A 15,872-nucleotide genomic window follows, 5' to 3' on the forward strand; every position below is an offset into this window, starting at 1 on the left:
TCTCTTTTGCACTGCACCTTATGTAACCATTTACACCAAAAGGAGTGCAAAAATAAGTTGGTCAAATAAAATATATTACCTCACCCACTTTGTATCTGCAAAAAATACTACCATTTTGATTTGGTAGCATTTTATACCCTTTTGGCCCTGATTTAAACTACTAGATAAGGCACAGGACAATAGAGAAGCAAGCCCTAGGTATTTCCAACAGCAGAAATTTCCTCCTTACAGCATGTAAGGGATGGGAGAGACACAGTATTTGCCCTCTCTCCAGAGAAGTAACAGCAGGTTCAGTTCAAAGAATTCAGTGATGCCACGGAGATCTGTGCAGTTCTCTGGCATCTGCTAGAGAACAGCACCATCTGCAAGGAGCTTCTGTGCCTTCAGTTCCCTCTTCGCAATTCACTGGAAGCTGGACTCTCTCAGGAGATACTGCTCACAGAAACCCCTCGTGGAAGGGCTCACAGTATAAGGAGGCACCTATACCAAATAATGCCCTGATCCCGCAAAGACCTACATATGTGTTTAACTTTAAATGTGCCACTGAAGTCTCGTTAAGTACATGTGTAGGTCTTACCAGGATCAGGGTCTTAGTCAGCCGCTTTATTTTTTCTCTGGTTTATGCCATGCATTTGGAAATGGAACAAAATTGTGAAGAAGGGCATCTGCCAAACCCTGCCAGCACCTTCCCCCCATCCTACAGATCTAGATTAGTGAAGAGAGGCTGTCACAGTCTCTTGTTTTCCAAACAAGTTGAAAGAAACATTTGGGACATAGTTACAAAGTTCAAGTAAAAAAGAAATATTGCTGAAGGACAAAGAAACTAAGAAGCAAAGACAAGGAAGGAAAGATATTTTTAGATGAGATCTGAAAATTGACGAAGAGTTGATGAGGCAGAGGGATACAGGAACTTTTTGCTTCTAGGATCATTTCAGAATCTCTATGTTATATCAACTACCAAATTATGCGAACTGCAGATTAAAAGAGAATCAAGTTTCTATTTAAACAATCTGCAGTTTTAAAACACTAGGAAAAAATAATTACAAAACCATGCAGCTCACGTGCAACTTTTTAAATGATTTTTTCCAACACTTTTCTAAAAAAGATTAATGTATTAGTTTTCCATATTAGTTAACCATGTAAATACATACATACATACATAAACAAACACAAATGGGTACACATATTGGACCTGTATCTATTCCCATTGAAGTGAATGGAAAAACTCCATTCACTTCAATGGGAGCAGGTCCGTTCTAGTGAATCATAAGGTTACAATGATTTAAATCAACGATTCAAACTATTTGGGTCTGTATTCCACAAAATGGCTGACAAATTGTTCCTTGATTTATCCCACAATCCTCTGTAGTCATAAAAGTGTACATAATTTGTTAATAAGAAGGCACATTCAAGAGGGTGAGGTGGGTGCTGGACAGAAGGGCTACTGATATTGGCTAGGGGTGGATCTGGAGTTGCTGTTGTAATGTGAAGTTGCTGGTCCTATTTTTTTTTTCCTTGCCTTATTGATATGAGTTGTCCCACTGATTTCAATTGAACTACGCATACACCTAAGACAAGCAGAACTGGCCCTGCAAAGCACCAATTATTCGTATTCTGTTTTACTATTCTTAGGTAATTATTCAGGCAAAGGTACATATTAATGTGGAAGAACTGGGGGAAAAAAATAAAGTACTCCATGAAGCTCATCCTACTAATTTTGTGTTTGGTTGGGGTGTGGAGGGAATGAAAAGAAGATGAAGGATCAGATTGGATTTTTAGGTGAACTTTGTGGTCAAAAGAATCAGTGCCCCTTTCTAAAATGGAAGAAAGGCAAAACATCTGACAAAATCCTCTCAAATAGATGAAATAGATATAATAAAGTACTCCATGAAGCTCATCCTACTAATTTTGTAAAAGTAATGGTTCCAGAAGAAAAACTGCAGACAAATATAATATGAAGTCCTTATGAGTAAATATATTTCTATCATCCCATATCCAGTTTTACAGAGACCAAACGTTCTGGGGGAAAACAACCCCAATCCAATAACGCTTCACGCATGCAGAGTCTCTCATGAGAACATGCTATGATCCATACAAATCTTTTTGTTTAGAAGCATTTATCTTTCAGTTCTAATATTTATGGTTCGGATTCAGCAAAGCATGAGGTTTCATCTATTTGAGAGGATTTTGTCAGATGTTTTGCCTTTCTTCCATTTTAGAAAGGGGCACTGATTCTTTTGACCACAAAGTTCACCTAAAAATCCAATCTGATCCTTCATCTTCTTTTCATTCCCTCCACACCCCAACCAAACACAAATATTTCTGGTTTCAGAGTAACAGCCATGTTAGTCTGTATTCGCAAAAAGAAAAGGAGTACTTGTGGCAACCTTAGAGACTAACCAATTTATTTGAGCATGAGGTTTCGTGAGCTACAACTCACTTCGTCAGATGCATACCATGGAAACTGCAGAAGACATTATATACACACAGTTTCCAAGGTATGCATCCGATGAAGTGAGCTGTAGCTCACGAAAGCTCATGCTCAAATAAATTGGTTAGTCTCTAAGGTGCCACAAGTACTCCTTTTCTTTTTACAAATATTTCTCTTTTAGTGAAAGGCATCTTTATTTATAAATTGTTTCTATTAAAGGCAATGAGACAAAATCAAGTTCTTGCTTCCTGTTCAAAATCACTCCATCTACCTTTTTATAAGTGTGTCATAGTTTTGTTCAAATCCCATTTGACACACAATGTGGCTTTTCGGATAAACCTTTACCACTGTCAATGCTTTTGCAGCAGCTGCTAATAGGCAAAAGAAAAAAGTACTTAAAGATTCCCAGTTTCATCTGCTGCTCCTATTCTGGATACATGTATTTCTAGTCTTCACTTCCTCTTATGACAGCAAATCTCATCATGAGAGAACAGCTCCCAACCTCAGCCATAACAAAACAAGTTCATATTTGTGCAAGATTTAGGAGTCCTATGTGACAGTGCACACTCTTAATTGTCCCATCACTCCTTGCTGACATTTTAAACTCAAAATCCAAAACACAAAATAATGTACTATTTGTTCTCCTTTATGAGGTATGAAGACAGCTGAATAAGCGTTTTTTGGGAGGCAGATGTTGGCTTTTTTGTTACATGAACTCCATTCTTTCTTGCCTCTTTTTCTTAGAAGACTCTGGCAGCCTTTGGAAGACCTGGAATGTGACTTTATTCAGATTGCAACCTGAGCTACAGCTCTCCCAGCTCCTAATACATAAAAGGGAATGGAGTGCTGGGTCTTAAAATGAGAGAATTGTTTCTCAGCTTTCAGCCACCTCAGGCAGTGATGTCATATTCTGAGTCCTCCAAAGATTGTTCTGTCCTCCAGTGGGAAAAAGGTATGTCACATCATTATGCTGTAGTTTAAACTCTCCTTTCAGTTACAATGGTGCAACCCCACTGACGTCAGGATTATACCATTTTAACTGAGAAGAAAATTTGGCTCTGTATTTCAAAAGCAGGAAAAAAACATTATGAAGAGGTCAACTTACTACAAACGTTAAAATGAAAACAGACAAAAACCCACAAACAAATACAAAACCCACTATCAAGAGGTCAATTTACTCTAAACATTAAAAACAAACAAATTGAAAAAAAACAAACAGGCACTGTCTTTATTTGTGTTACCTGTACAAATTAGATTGCAAACTCCCTGGGTGGAAACATTGTTAAAATCTTGTATCTGTGAAGCATCATGCACACCTTGGATATTTTATCTATATTAAAGTATTATACTGCAACCCATCACAGTAATAGTGAGCGCTTTCCATTTAAAATCAATAGCAACATTGAAGTCCCTAGCAGTCTTCATGACATCTCTGACTCATCTCCTTTTTCAGGGTCTGCTTGGGGTATGGGTTTGTTTTTTTTAAAAAATGATTAATTTCCTATTTTTTATGTTTTGGTTAGCAGAGGTTTAGGTGTCAAAGGATGGAAGTGGTGCGAGTGTGGGGTCAGGAAGGAATTTTCCTCCAGGGCAGATTGGAAGAGGCCCTGGGGGTTTTTTGCATTCCTCTGTAGCATGGGGCACGGGTCCCTTGCTGGAGGATTCTCTGCTCCTTGAAGTCTTTAAACCATGATTTGAAGACTTCAATGCCTCAGACATAGGTGAGAGGTTTATTGCAGGAGTGGGTGGGTGAGATTCTGTGGCCTGCGTTGTGCAGGAGGTCAGACTAGACTACTATAATGGTCCCTTCTGACCTTAATGCCTATGAATCTATTGCTGGAAGTCTTTTTTTTTAAGAGGAAATAATCGGTAATTTATTCTTCTGTGAGAATTTAAAAAATGAAACATGGGATCAGACAGCATGGGTTGAACATGCTTTCCCTTGTAAGCATAGACCAAGATGTGTTAAAATCACTTCACACATATTTACTAGGTGGGGTTCTAACTGGGGCCTTGGGTTGTCTACGGTGGAAAAGTAGCCATTGTCCTGAAGCCATTTTTACAAGTGAGTCTTAAAACATGTAAAACCCCAGTAACATGGTTGTGAAAGCCAGGGCTGGTCTGTGGGGGGGAAGGGCGAGGGCGAACTTTTAAAAACAATGATAGTCTCGAATATTTATCAACCAGGCTCGGTCTACAATGATGGAAAGAGCTATAAAATGGGTTCATAGTCTAAAACAGAGCTAATTACCTGGCTCGATGGGCCTTCATGGCTCTGCCTAGCTACGTCCTACAATGCAAGCGCTAAACGTTATAGGAGGACATATAGGATAGCATGGCCAAATGTTATATGCAAATCTCTTCCCCACCCATTTTCTCTGGCGGCCTTAACATATCTGTCAATATGATTTGCACATGATAAGACACTAATACAACATGACAACTGCTCCATGACTGAGGCTACGGGTGAGGAGCTCTGCACAGGGACTGGGCCGGGCCGGGCCGGAAAACTCCCGGCGCCGTAGGGATCTCTGGCCAGGAAGAGCTGAGTTTGCCTGCAAAGCCCCCTATGGGTTCCTACCCAGGTATTCATGCTAAACAGCAGCCGGCGCGGACTGACGCGGCACGGGCACGGAGTGAAACCCGATCGTCCACGGGGCGGGAGCAAAAGCCGGAGAAGCAGCGACTTCTGTGTATCCGCGCGGCTGCCGCGGCCTCGGCAGCTCCTCCTCCCGGGGCTCTGGGTGCCGCTGGGCCGGGTGTCTCCAGAGGAGGGCCTTGCCCGGATGTACTACACACTGACTCATAATCCAATCGACACCGCCGCGGCAGGCAGCGAGACACACACACACACAGACACACACACACAGAGCCCGGCTCCCGCTTCGCTCTCCGCCTCCCCGACAGCAGGGGCCGGCCTGGAACGCACGTAGCCCCCCGCCCCTGCCGCCGCGCGCACCCCGAGGCGCCGGGGACGGGCACTTGCTGCCGGGCCGCTCCCGCCGCCGCCGCCTCCTCCTCCTCCTCCTCCTCCTCCCCGCGCTTGCCGCCGCGCCGCCCCGCCCCGCCGGGTCCCCGCTGCTCCCGCGTGTCCCTCCCCGGCCGCTGGCTAGAGGCGCAGGCAGCTGCCCTGAGCAGGACCCAGGGAGCGGCTCTCCTCCGGGCAGGAACATGGGTAAGTCCCCTTCTCCCGCGCGGTCGAGCCCGGCTCCAGGCGGCTGTCCCCCAAAGTTATCGCCCTTTCGCGCGCCTGCCTCTGCCCCCGCCCTCTCTGGCATTGCTCTGCCGCACCGCGGGGCCGGGGAGACGCTCGCTCCTCTCCAGGCAGGAGGGACGGGGCCATGATGCCGAAACAGGTCCGCTGCTCCTCTTCCCCGCCCCCCCCTCCGTGGCTTCTGTGCGGCTCCCTGTTTTGCATCCTCTTCCCCGTCGCACTGTCCCTTTGCCTCCCAAGGCCGGCCCCTTGCTTCCCTCCTCCCTCTGTGTCGGACAGGGAGGAGGAGGAGGAGGAAGACGACTTCATGCAACTTCCTCAGTAGCTTCTGTTGTCTCCCCTGACGAGGCTCCGGGTGCAGATTGCTTTTGCCAGGGCTGTGCAGGGAATGGGCGGGGGGGTGTCTCCACCCAGCCCCGGGGTAAAGAGCACAGCTGTGGCCACGGGGAGTGTAAAACCAGAGACCAGTCCATGAAATAGGCGAGCAGGGACTTGCTCCGTACTGGACCAGCGGGGTGTTTACAGGGTGTGTTGTGACTGGGCTGAGCTCGGTACCTTGGTCACGTAAGGGCTGGGAACAGGGGTGAGACAGCAGGAAGCTGAACATAGTAATGGCACCTTTTTTCTGAACTTACAGGGTTTCCTTATTTTCTAAAATCACACTGCAAAGTTTCTGGGGGCTCCTGTGATATTGCCAGTTAATCCGTCAGGCTGGCCTTAGGTAGGCTGAATGTCAATTTAATAAACTGAATGTACTCCTCAAATATAATTTGTTTTACAGTATTTTAATACAGATTTCTTAAGTGGAAATCAAATTCTGTAAGTATTAAAGGAGAATTGGAGCAAGTGGCCATGTAGGTCATTCAACAGACTACATTTCCCCCACTTTTGTTTGTGTAATAGACAGTTGGGATCATACGTTACAAAGATTATTTGATGTTTCATTCTCACCTATGGTGTTCCTCTGCATACTTTTTGGGACCCCAGAGATCTTCATATTGGGCCCACCCTACTATTTTTAAGTCACCATGTGTCTAGTGAAGAACTGCAGTCATATTATCTGTCTGCTAACTCCCAAAGCTTGTAGGCTGATGGAGACCTCCAAAAGAAAACCCACACTGATCTGGAAAGTAGTGCTGCCTTACGGCCCAATGGTGCAAGTGCTGAGGACACTGTATCTCCTTGGAAAAAGAAAAGGAGTACTAGTGGCACCTTAGAGACTAACCAATTTATTTGAGCATTAGCGTTCGTGAGCTACAGCTCACTTCATCGGATGCATTCAGTGTATCTCCTTGGGCTGCACCAGGAATTGAGGATAGTGTACCTCTGCCAGAGAGGCAGTTATACTGTAGTCTAATACAGTGGTTCTCAACTGGGGGTCTGGGAACAGGTTTCAGGGCGTCTGCCAAGCAGGGCCCATGTTAGACTCTCTTGGGCCCAAGGCAGAAAGCTAAAGCCCCAGTGAATGGGGCTGAAGCCAAAGGCTGAGCAGTGTAGCTTTACAGGGCCCCAGACAGTTGCCCTGCTTGCTACCCCCTAATGCCAGCCCTGGCTTTTATATGCCATTTGTTGTGGTACAGGTGAGCCATGGAGATTTTATAGCATGTTGGGTGGACCTCTAAAAGAAAAAGGTTGAGAGCTACTGATCTAATAGTCTAAACACAGGATAAGGAGTCAGCAATTCCTGAATTCATAATCCTAGATTTGACACTGGACTCCTGCTGTTGCTGCTTTAGATAAGTAACTGGTTTCTTTTGAGACCATATAAATCTTTTGCCTTTTACTAGACAAAGATTTTCATGTTTAGAAACAACCTCTATACCTTAGTTTCCCTGTCTGTAAAATGGGGATAATGGTTACTTACCTTTCAGGGCTGTTGTGGAGATTATTTCACTTTTATAAAGTGCTTGGAAGAGGAAAAACTCTATGTAACTGTTAAGTATAATTAATTCTTTTCTCAGAGGCTGATACTGAACCTCTGCCTTGACATTGTGGTAAGGTTCTGGATGTCTCATTTAGCTGAGATGAAAGGCCAACTCCTTGACTACTTACTAGGTGATTTTTAATGACACTGATCACAAGAGTAGGGATATTTATCCCAGTATCATGACCAAAGTGCTAGTGCAGAATAAATGCTACATTCTACTCTAGAAAAGGCTCCATTCCAGTTGTGAGTGAGGTTGTAAATTGCTTGTATAATCTTTCTAGCCAAAGATTGTTGCATAATTATGACTTTATTAGCAGTGATAAAATGACCAAAAGGGTTTCCCTTCAGAGTCCGTCAAGGATGCTCCTTAATTGTCCAAAGGGGTTGCTGTTGAGCAACAGAAGGAACCCACTTCACTTATTTTTTCCCACCCCTCCACACATCTGGATCTGATTCTGCTGCTTTTCAGGTCAATGGCAAACTTACAACCTTCTCTACAGCAGCTCGTGGTGTTCTGAGGAGCCAATGACCAAGATGGAAATCAAAATTGCGTCTCTCCTCTGGTTAGCCAGCTATCTGTTTTCTGTTACATTTTTTAGGGCAAATGATGACTTTGGATGTTTAGGGTCTCATGATTAAACTCACAAAATCAGTACAGTAGCTTCCATTGCTCGATTCCAGTGTGCTCTCCTGTTTTTACTTGTGCATTGCGTAACTGTTGGAAATACTCAGAAAGTAAGTATTGAGGATGACTTTTTGCAGCACTAGATCTCTTCCTCAAGCTTCTGTTAACTTGGTAAATCATACTTGAGAATCAAGTATTTGTGGCAAAGAGTACTAAATCTGTTTTATGATTAAACATACTGAATATTCTACACTTAAGCAGGTTAGAATGGGATTAGTAGATTCATACACTAATGATGTAAAATGGAAGCCCTAGAAAACATTCATATTCCAGTCAAAAGATTTGTGCCATTAAAGAGATTCATGTGTACATGTGAGACTGTGGGAGCTCTGCTGTTAGAATGCCTTTCCTATCTCAGAGGCACCAACTGATTATTCCTCTGGCAATGATTTGCTTCTGTAGGATTGAAGTAATACTTGTCCTTCCCAAAATTGTGCTTTTGTCCTTTGGATTTATATTTAAAATGATTAATTCAGACATTATTTTAAAAAATGTTTGATTTTTAGCATTAAGCATTCCTTTTGCATGGTAGGTTTCTTTAGCTGTTCTTGGAAGTACAGTACAGCACTTTGAGTATTTTGGATGACACTCACTGCTATTGTTTTCTGTGCCTTTCTAATGAACATTACTTGTGCATTTTTACCATAGTATCTCTGGTTTGCAAGGCATTTTGTACCCAACTGTTTCTCTTTGTCTTATTTCCTGTAGTGCAACTTTATGTTGTATCTATCTTGCATAGAGACTGTATTCTAAAAGACTTTACTATAAAACGTTATATGGTATTTTATATGGGTACAATTTTATTTTTATCATGTATATTAATTTCTACCTGCAGATTAGGCATTCTGGATTGTAGACTTCAGCTGCAAGTGGGGGTCTGCATCTACATTTCTTAAGTCTTTCTACAGCACTCAAAACAATAGCATCTGTATGTCTCTTAAAAAACATACACACAAAACATCAATTCTCCTGTCTAGATAGCTGGCTTAATTAAAATATTGCTTATTTATCTGTTCTCCTTTTGTTACCTACCCTAATCCAATGCTAAAGAGAGACCTGAGTGAATAGAGATTTATAGTGCCAATTTCAGGGCCCAGTTCTTCCCTGCCTAGTCTGTACTCATTAATTCAGTGTGTGTGTTTCCTTGCAAAAATGTACAATGTGCTAAATATGTTCAGGAAGTGTCAAGCTTCAGGTCAGCCTGGTGGTTGAGCTATAACATATGAGATCCAGATTGTGGATGGCACAGATTGGCAAAGATAGAGTCCCTGTTTTCAGGAGGTTGGTTTTGTGAAAGCTTCCTTCTGTTCACCCTGTAGAGGGAGCTGAAGTGTGTTTCAGGTGAGGCTGTAACAGTGTGACTTTGGGGAAGAAAGGGGAATGGGACAAACTTTTTTTTTTTAAAAAACACATTTAATATAGTGGCAGGAAGGTGGAAGTAGATGAAAATATTCTTCCATCCTGAGAAGGTTCTTTTTGCTACTCCTCTCAGTACTTGCACATGCTATAGTGGTGATAATTGGTGTTGCCAGGCTGGAAAAGCAAAATATTTGCACTGCATTCATAATAGAGCTAAGAGGGTTAGCAACCAAACTCTTCTACAGCTGCCAATGGATTTAACTCCACAGGTTTGTCCACTGTCCAATGACTATGGTCGGTATCCCCCTCCTTCGCAAAAACAAACATTATTTTACATTAATGTTAAGAGAAGTGCTCATAATTCACCACTAATTAACCAACCTTACTCAAGAAAGGTTGAAAACTTGTGTATAGGATTCCCAGGTTACACTCAAAATACACTGAGAATTAGAGGGGGGAAATCCTCATGTCTTACTTTTTCTGCTTTTCTGGTTTATTTTCTTAACTTTTTTCTATGATGTTCCCAAGTCCCTCTCGTCTTCATAATTACACTCTGCTTTTCCTAGTTCTCCCTCTATATGCACTTCCCCCAAAGGGTTTTTGTTTTGTTTCTCTTCTTCGTAGCATGTTCATTTCTGTTATTATTGCTTTGTTTTCTTCAGATTTCATCTGATCTTTTGCTCCCTTTTTTTTCTCTCTCGGCTTTTATTTCGATTTTGTAGATAGACACGCATTCCTTGCTGACTTCTTCTTAAACTACTTCTGTATATTCTGTTCTCAGGAGACATAATTTTTGAATGAAGCCTTTAACCTAATGGTATAGACAAAACTATTAGGCGTCTTTAAGAACAAAAGAATGTAAACAGTGGTTTCAACACAGGAACAGTCCTGATTAGGGAAGATTAGTCAGAACTAATCTAACCTCTTTGGCTTCTTCAGAAGTTCAGAACTGCAGGCTTCCATGAAATTTTGTTGAAAGGGGGAAAAAAAAAAGATACAGTCTAGAACTAGTTATTTCAGTGTCAGCATTTTAAAGATTCACATTTTTTTTGCTGCAAACTGGTCTTTGCTTTGGGAAATGACAGTACAGCCTACTATACTGGTTGATGCACTCTGACTAGAATAAATACGCTGATTTTCTTCACATCTAATTGTTTTAGCAAAATATTTTACAAGGAAAAATATTTTTTGTGTTACTTGTATGAGTTTGTGCATTAACCAGAGATAGCAAATGCTGACCCCGTTTTATAGATAATAGAAGACTGACTGTCCACCATAGACTAGCCTATGCATGCTATGCCGTAAGGAAGTGAGAGCCCTTGCTATCTATAACTTTGGAGGCATTCATTACCTTTTAGGTTGTCGCTTGTTTTCTGTTGTAAGCATGATTGCGAACCTCTAAGTTCCTAGAAAATAAAACAAAGTAATTTTTCTTGAAATGTTGATGTGTGTTCTCTAGCTAAGTCAGAACTTTTTAATGACAATTCGAGAGTTACTCAGAAAAGGCATTTTTTCCCAATAAGGGATTTTGAAAGTGTTATCTTTCTCTTTAAGTAGTCTGAAGATTTTCTGTTAAACCCTCTTTCTAAAACAGCATCATCTAGAAATTTTAGATTTGTTTCAATCACTGTTTCTGTAAACTGTTTCACTGTTTCTGAGCTTTATTCCATGGGTTTATTTTTGGCAAGTAGCGCGCTACCAAATTCACGTGTCACGGACCATGAAATCTGGTCTCCTCCTGTGAAATCTATATAGTATAGGGTAAAGCACACAAAAGACCAGATTTCACAGGGGAGTCCAGTATTTCTCAAATTTGGGGGTCCTGACCCAAAAGGAAGTTGCAGGGGGGTCACAATGTTGTTTTAGGGGGGTTGTGGTATTGCCATTCTTTCTTCTGCGCTGACTTTAGAGCTGGGTGGCTGGAGAGCGGCAGTTTCAGGCTGGGAGCCCAACTCTGAAGGCAAAGCCACTGTCAGCAGCAGCACAGAAGTAAGGACGGCATGGTATGGTATTGCCACCCTTACTTCTGCACTGCTGCCTTCAGAACTGGGTGGTCGGACACTGGTGGCTGCTGAGTAAGGGTGGCAATACCATCCCATGCCGTCCTTAGTTCTGTGCTGCTGCTGGTGGTGGCTCTCCATTCAGACCTGGACTCCCAGCCTGAAGCCACTGCTCTCCAGCTGCCCAGCTCTAAAGGCAGCACTGCCGCCAGCAGCAGTGTAGAAGAAAGGATGGCAGTACCACAACCCCCCCCCACAATAACCTTGCAAACCCCCCCCACACACACCCCTCCTTTTTGTGTCAGGACCCCTTACAATTACAACACCATGAAATTTCAGATTTCAATAGCTGAAATCATGAAATTTATTATTTAAAAAATCCTATGACCTTGAAATTGACCAAAATGGACCATGGATATGCTCAGGTCCTATTGATAAGGTAGAAATTTTAAAAAAAAAAATAGAGTTACACTCTTTGGAAAGTTGAACTTTGGACCAAAAGGAGTTGATTTGTTTTACAGAATTTACAAGTGCCATAGATTTGCCCATTAGAACTTGTAAACACTGTAAAACAAATGGCTGTAGTTCAAGGAGGCTTCAGAGCTTTACAGACATCCTGTAAAATCTGTGAGCCAAGTAGCTCTGGTTTAGGGAACTTTTACATAAACCCCTGGTGATCTTCTAAAACTCCTTAAGACAAATAGCTGTGGTTCAACTAGATTATACGCTTGGCAGACACCCAGAAGATCTGGTTAACTTCATAAACCAGGTAATTCTCATTCATACTACTCCAGCCTGGACAGAGGACTCCAGTTCAAGATACTTCTAAGATCTTCTGGCAAAGCCAGGATATATTGTCAACTTCACCATTCGGGTCCAGTTGAAGAAATGTGAAAGGTGGGCAGACAAAGAAAGCATACCTTACATGTCTCAGACTTGAATCCCTTTGCAGACTCTGTTGTTTGTAATCCCTGCAGTGAAATGGATAGGAACCAAAGAAACTGTAAAGGAGTATTTGAACATCCAACTCTCAAAGTATATCACCAATAATTAATTTTGGAGGCATCAGAAATACTGTTACAGTTAAAATTGAATTGAGATTTGCACTTAAAAGTAGTTATTAAAATCCCTCTATTTCCCAGTTTCCTAGTCTCCAATTTTGGCACAAGAACTCTTCATACAACAATTGAATTTTCAGTGAATATTGAGGAAAATATTTGCTAACTTTTGTGGAGGAAACATTTAAAAATGCCCCATTTTTGAGATTGCCCTGTTTTCCTCATATTTCTTCATAACCACAGTCCTTGCAAGCTCCAAATTTCTCCAACACGGTCTAACAATATCTTCAACATAGGCCAATTCTGAACTTCTATTAAAATACAGAGAGTTATTTCTCAGGTTAGTGATAACGTAATTGAGATTCACCAAGATCTGACAATGAAAACTATTCAGTTCCATCTGCTACTTCCATTTTCTAACACCACCAGTCTGCCTTCTTGACTAGCTGCGTCACTTTGAAGAAAAAATAAAATTTTTGAAAGTTTTCATTTCCATTATTGGTTGAAGTTTTTCTAGTGGCTCTGTGTCAGATTCAGCAAATCACTTAAATGCATGCTTAAATTCAGTTAAGTCTTAAAGTATGTGCTTTGTTGAATTGTGGCTTCTATCTTTGACTCACCAGTTTTCTGCTGCACATATCTGGGAACCATGTTGCGCAGCAGGGAGTATGAAGTTGAAATGAGAGAGAGGTGGCTCTGAGGGATGAGCATCAGAGCATGGATGTATTGGAGGGAACAGCTTGAGGGAAAGGTCTATGGGAGACAATGACATTTGAGCTGGCTTTTGAGGAGACAGGTGGGATTTATCAGGGTTGCTTGGAGACCTGAGAGGAACAGGCTTATGTGTGGGGATAAAGGATCTCAGAGGATGAGAGTTCAATATGTCTGCTAAGGCATGGGAACGCGAAAGGCTCCCCTGGCAGGAGATGTGGTCTGAACCCAAAGCTGATGAAGTTTTTTTGTTTTATTTGAAGATTATGGTGGAATTGTTTATTTTATAAATAATTATGATAGTGTGTTGTCATGATAGTTCAGCAAAACTTGAAAAGACTAAAAATTCTGAAACTTCATTAGTTAAGGTTGTGAATGAATATATATATATATATATGTATAACCACATTTGATATGTATTCGCACACCATGCCTGGAACAAACGGGACCTAATTAGAATATTGTAGATACAACAAAAAACTCCTAAATATTTGAAAGTCAGGGAACTTAGAGATCAGGTTTCTCAAACAGCCTTAACTCTTCTTTGCTTTCCCACCTTATCCCTGACCACACAAGATCTGTCCCTAAGATTCCCTTATATCCACATACCATGCCTCTTCTACATCTGCATTTCCAGTATAAGCTTCATACTCCATTGTCTTGTTGCATTGTCTACATACTAATATTGGAACTAATACATAAGAGCCACCAATCAATAAGCAGACCCTCCAATTCCTTTTCTCTTTTATTAACCATCTACACCTACAGTACCTACCTGCCAGAATAACCAGTTACAGCAAAATAAGTTGTCCCTGTCCCACCCCATATTCCTTAGAGTAAAGAGACCCCTATTTTCACATCTTATGCTTCATATTCAGTTTGGAAACAACATTTTTTCCTATCCACCATTCCATTATCTGCCACAGTGAAATTACCTCATCTGCCCTGCATAACCAGACTGAAAACTGTACTGCACTCAGGACCTGTAGAATTACACAGTAATTAGGGACAGATTCTGCAACCGACACAGTTGAACTATGTAGCAGGAAACTGCAAATTTTGCAGTCTCTTTTCAGTTAGGTTTGCCAAAACAGCAGCAAAATAAATACAAGCAAAAATTAATTGAACAAGTAAAAAATGTTGTCTTCCCTTCCCATTCTTCAGCCTCTTTCTTTTGGAGCCTGTCCCCCCGTCCGTCCCCCCCCAACATACTTAAACTCCATGGCTTACCTATGCCACATCTGTTTTTCCACATATAAAAGCCAGGGCCAGTGTTAGGGGGTGGGAAACAGGGCAATTGCCCAGGGCCCCATTCCACAGAGGGCACCGCAAAGCTAAGTTGCTTAGGCTATAACTTCAGCCCCTGGTGGCAGGGCTTCAGCCCCATGCGGTGTGGCTTTGGCTTTTGGCTCTGGGCCCCAGCAAGTCTAATGCCAGCCCTGCTTGGCGGACCCCTTGAAACCTGCTTGTGGCCCCCTGGTTGAAAACCACTGCTTTAGATCAAAAGGAATGTTTTGTCATGCAGGCATGTCGTGTGTGTCCTACTTTCCAGCTGCCACCCCCTATTGAGAGCATGTCTAGCGATGCTTCCTGTCTCTATGACATGGGCAGCACCTGATTATCGCTTCTGACCTGTCGCATTACAAGTCACAGGGAATATTTTAAATTAGTGGGGAAACAGAGTTTCTAACCTTAGAAATGAACTAAAGCATGTCTGTCAGCACTAGCTGCACCCTGACCCTGTCTGTGGTCTCTCTGAGTTCACCCCCAAAGGTGTTAGCTTATGCCCTTGCCTTTTCTGTGGCATGGAATCCTGCAATTCTCCCTTTCTTATACCAAGTGCCAGGCTACAGCATGTTGTGGATCGACTATGCTTCCCCAGTAGCCCAACTGGGTTCTGCACCTGCAAGTTTTCCCTTCGGGAGCTGTGACCAGTGGTAAATACAGTGACCCAAAGCAGTTTTCTTAAACCAATGTGGTGTTTAATCTTAACAGTAGGAACAAAGAATAAGAGAAAAAGGAATTTAAAACAATAAAAGGGCTAAGTGTACGTCTATCTTTTCTAAAGCTTACTGCCCCACCCCAGAAGTTTAGGAAGACCTAACTTCTCCAGATCCCCAACCCCATTTCTGTGTCTGTGGCAGTCTGTTCTCTGGGAACAGCTCCCTCACACCTCTGGACAGAGTGCCTGTTTAACTGTTTCAAGTCCATTTGATCAGTTGGCTCCCAAAACTGGGAAAACAAGTCTTGTAATTTGGCTGGCACTTGAAAGTAGCATCTTTGCAGCTTAAAGCTCAGGCATTGGCTATTATGACCCCTGACAATTTTACTGAGCAAGGGCTTTCTCTGGGGTCATTGTGCTGCCCTCCTGTCAGTTCCCCAAAAAGCTTTGCGATGAAACTAAACCAACTTATGCACATACTGTTGTAAACATTCCAGTAATCTAATATACCCATACAAGAACTATCCTAATAACCAGAGCACACC

The 15,872-nt window shown here is 42.2% G+C and overlaps 1 protein-coding gene across 3 annotated transcripts in view; it reads left to right on the plus strand.

Moving 5' to 3' along the window:
* Positions 1–5,471: 5,471 nt before the first annotated feature.
* Positions 5,472–15,872, plus strand: part of RAP1GDS1 (Rap1 GTPase-GDP dissociation stimulator 1) — a 156,906-nt gene continuing 146,505 nt past the window's right edge. For 2 of the 3 annotated variants that reach the window (XM_084626045.1, XM_084626047.1), the window contains exon 1: positions 5,472–5,606. In XM_084626045.1, the coding sequence (XP_084482171.1) occupies positions 5,603–5,606 (4 nt within the window). In that variant the 5' untranslated portion in view covers positions 5,472–5,602. The remainder of the gene's footprint in view (positions 5,607–15,872) is intronic. The other variant, XM_084626046.1, reaches the window with a different exon arrangement.

This window comes from Lepidochelys olivacea, assembly GCF_965140295.1.
Source record: "Lepidochelys olivacea isolate rLepOli2 genome assembly, chromosome: 4".
In the NCBI taxonomy this organism is placed as follows: domain Eukaryota; kingdom Metazoa; phylum Chordata; order Testudines; family Cheloniidae; genus Lepidochelys; species Lepidochelys olivacea.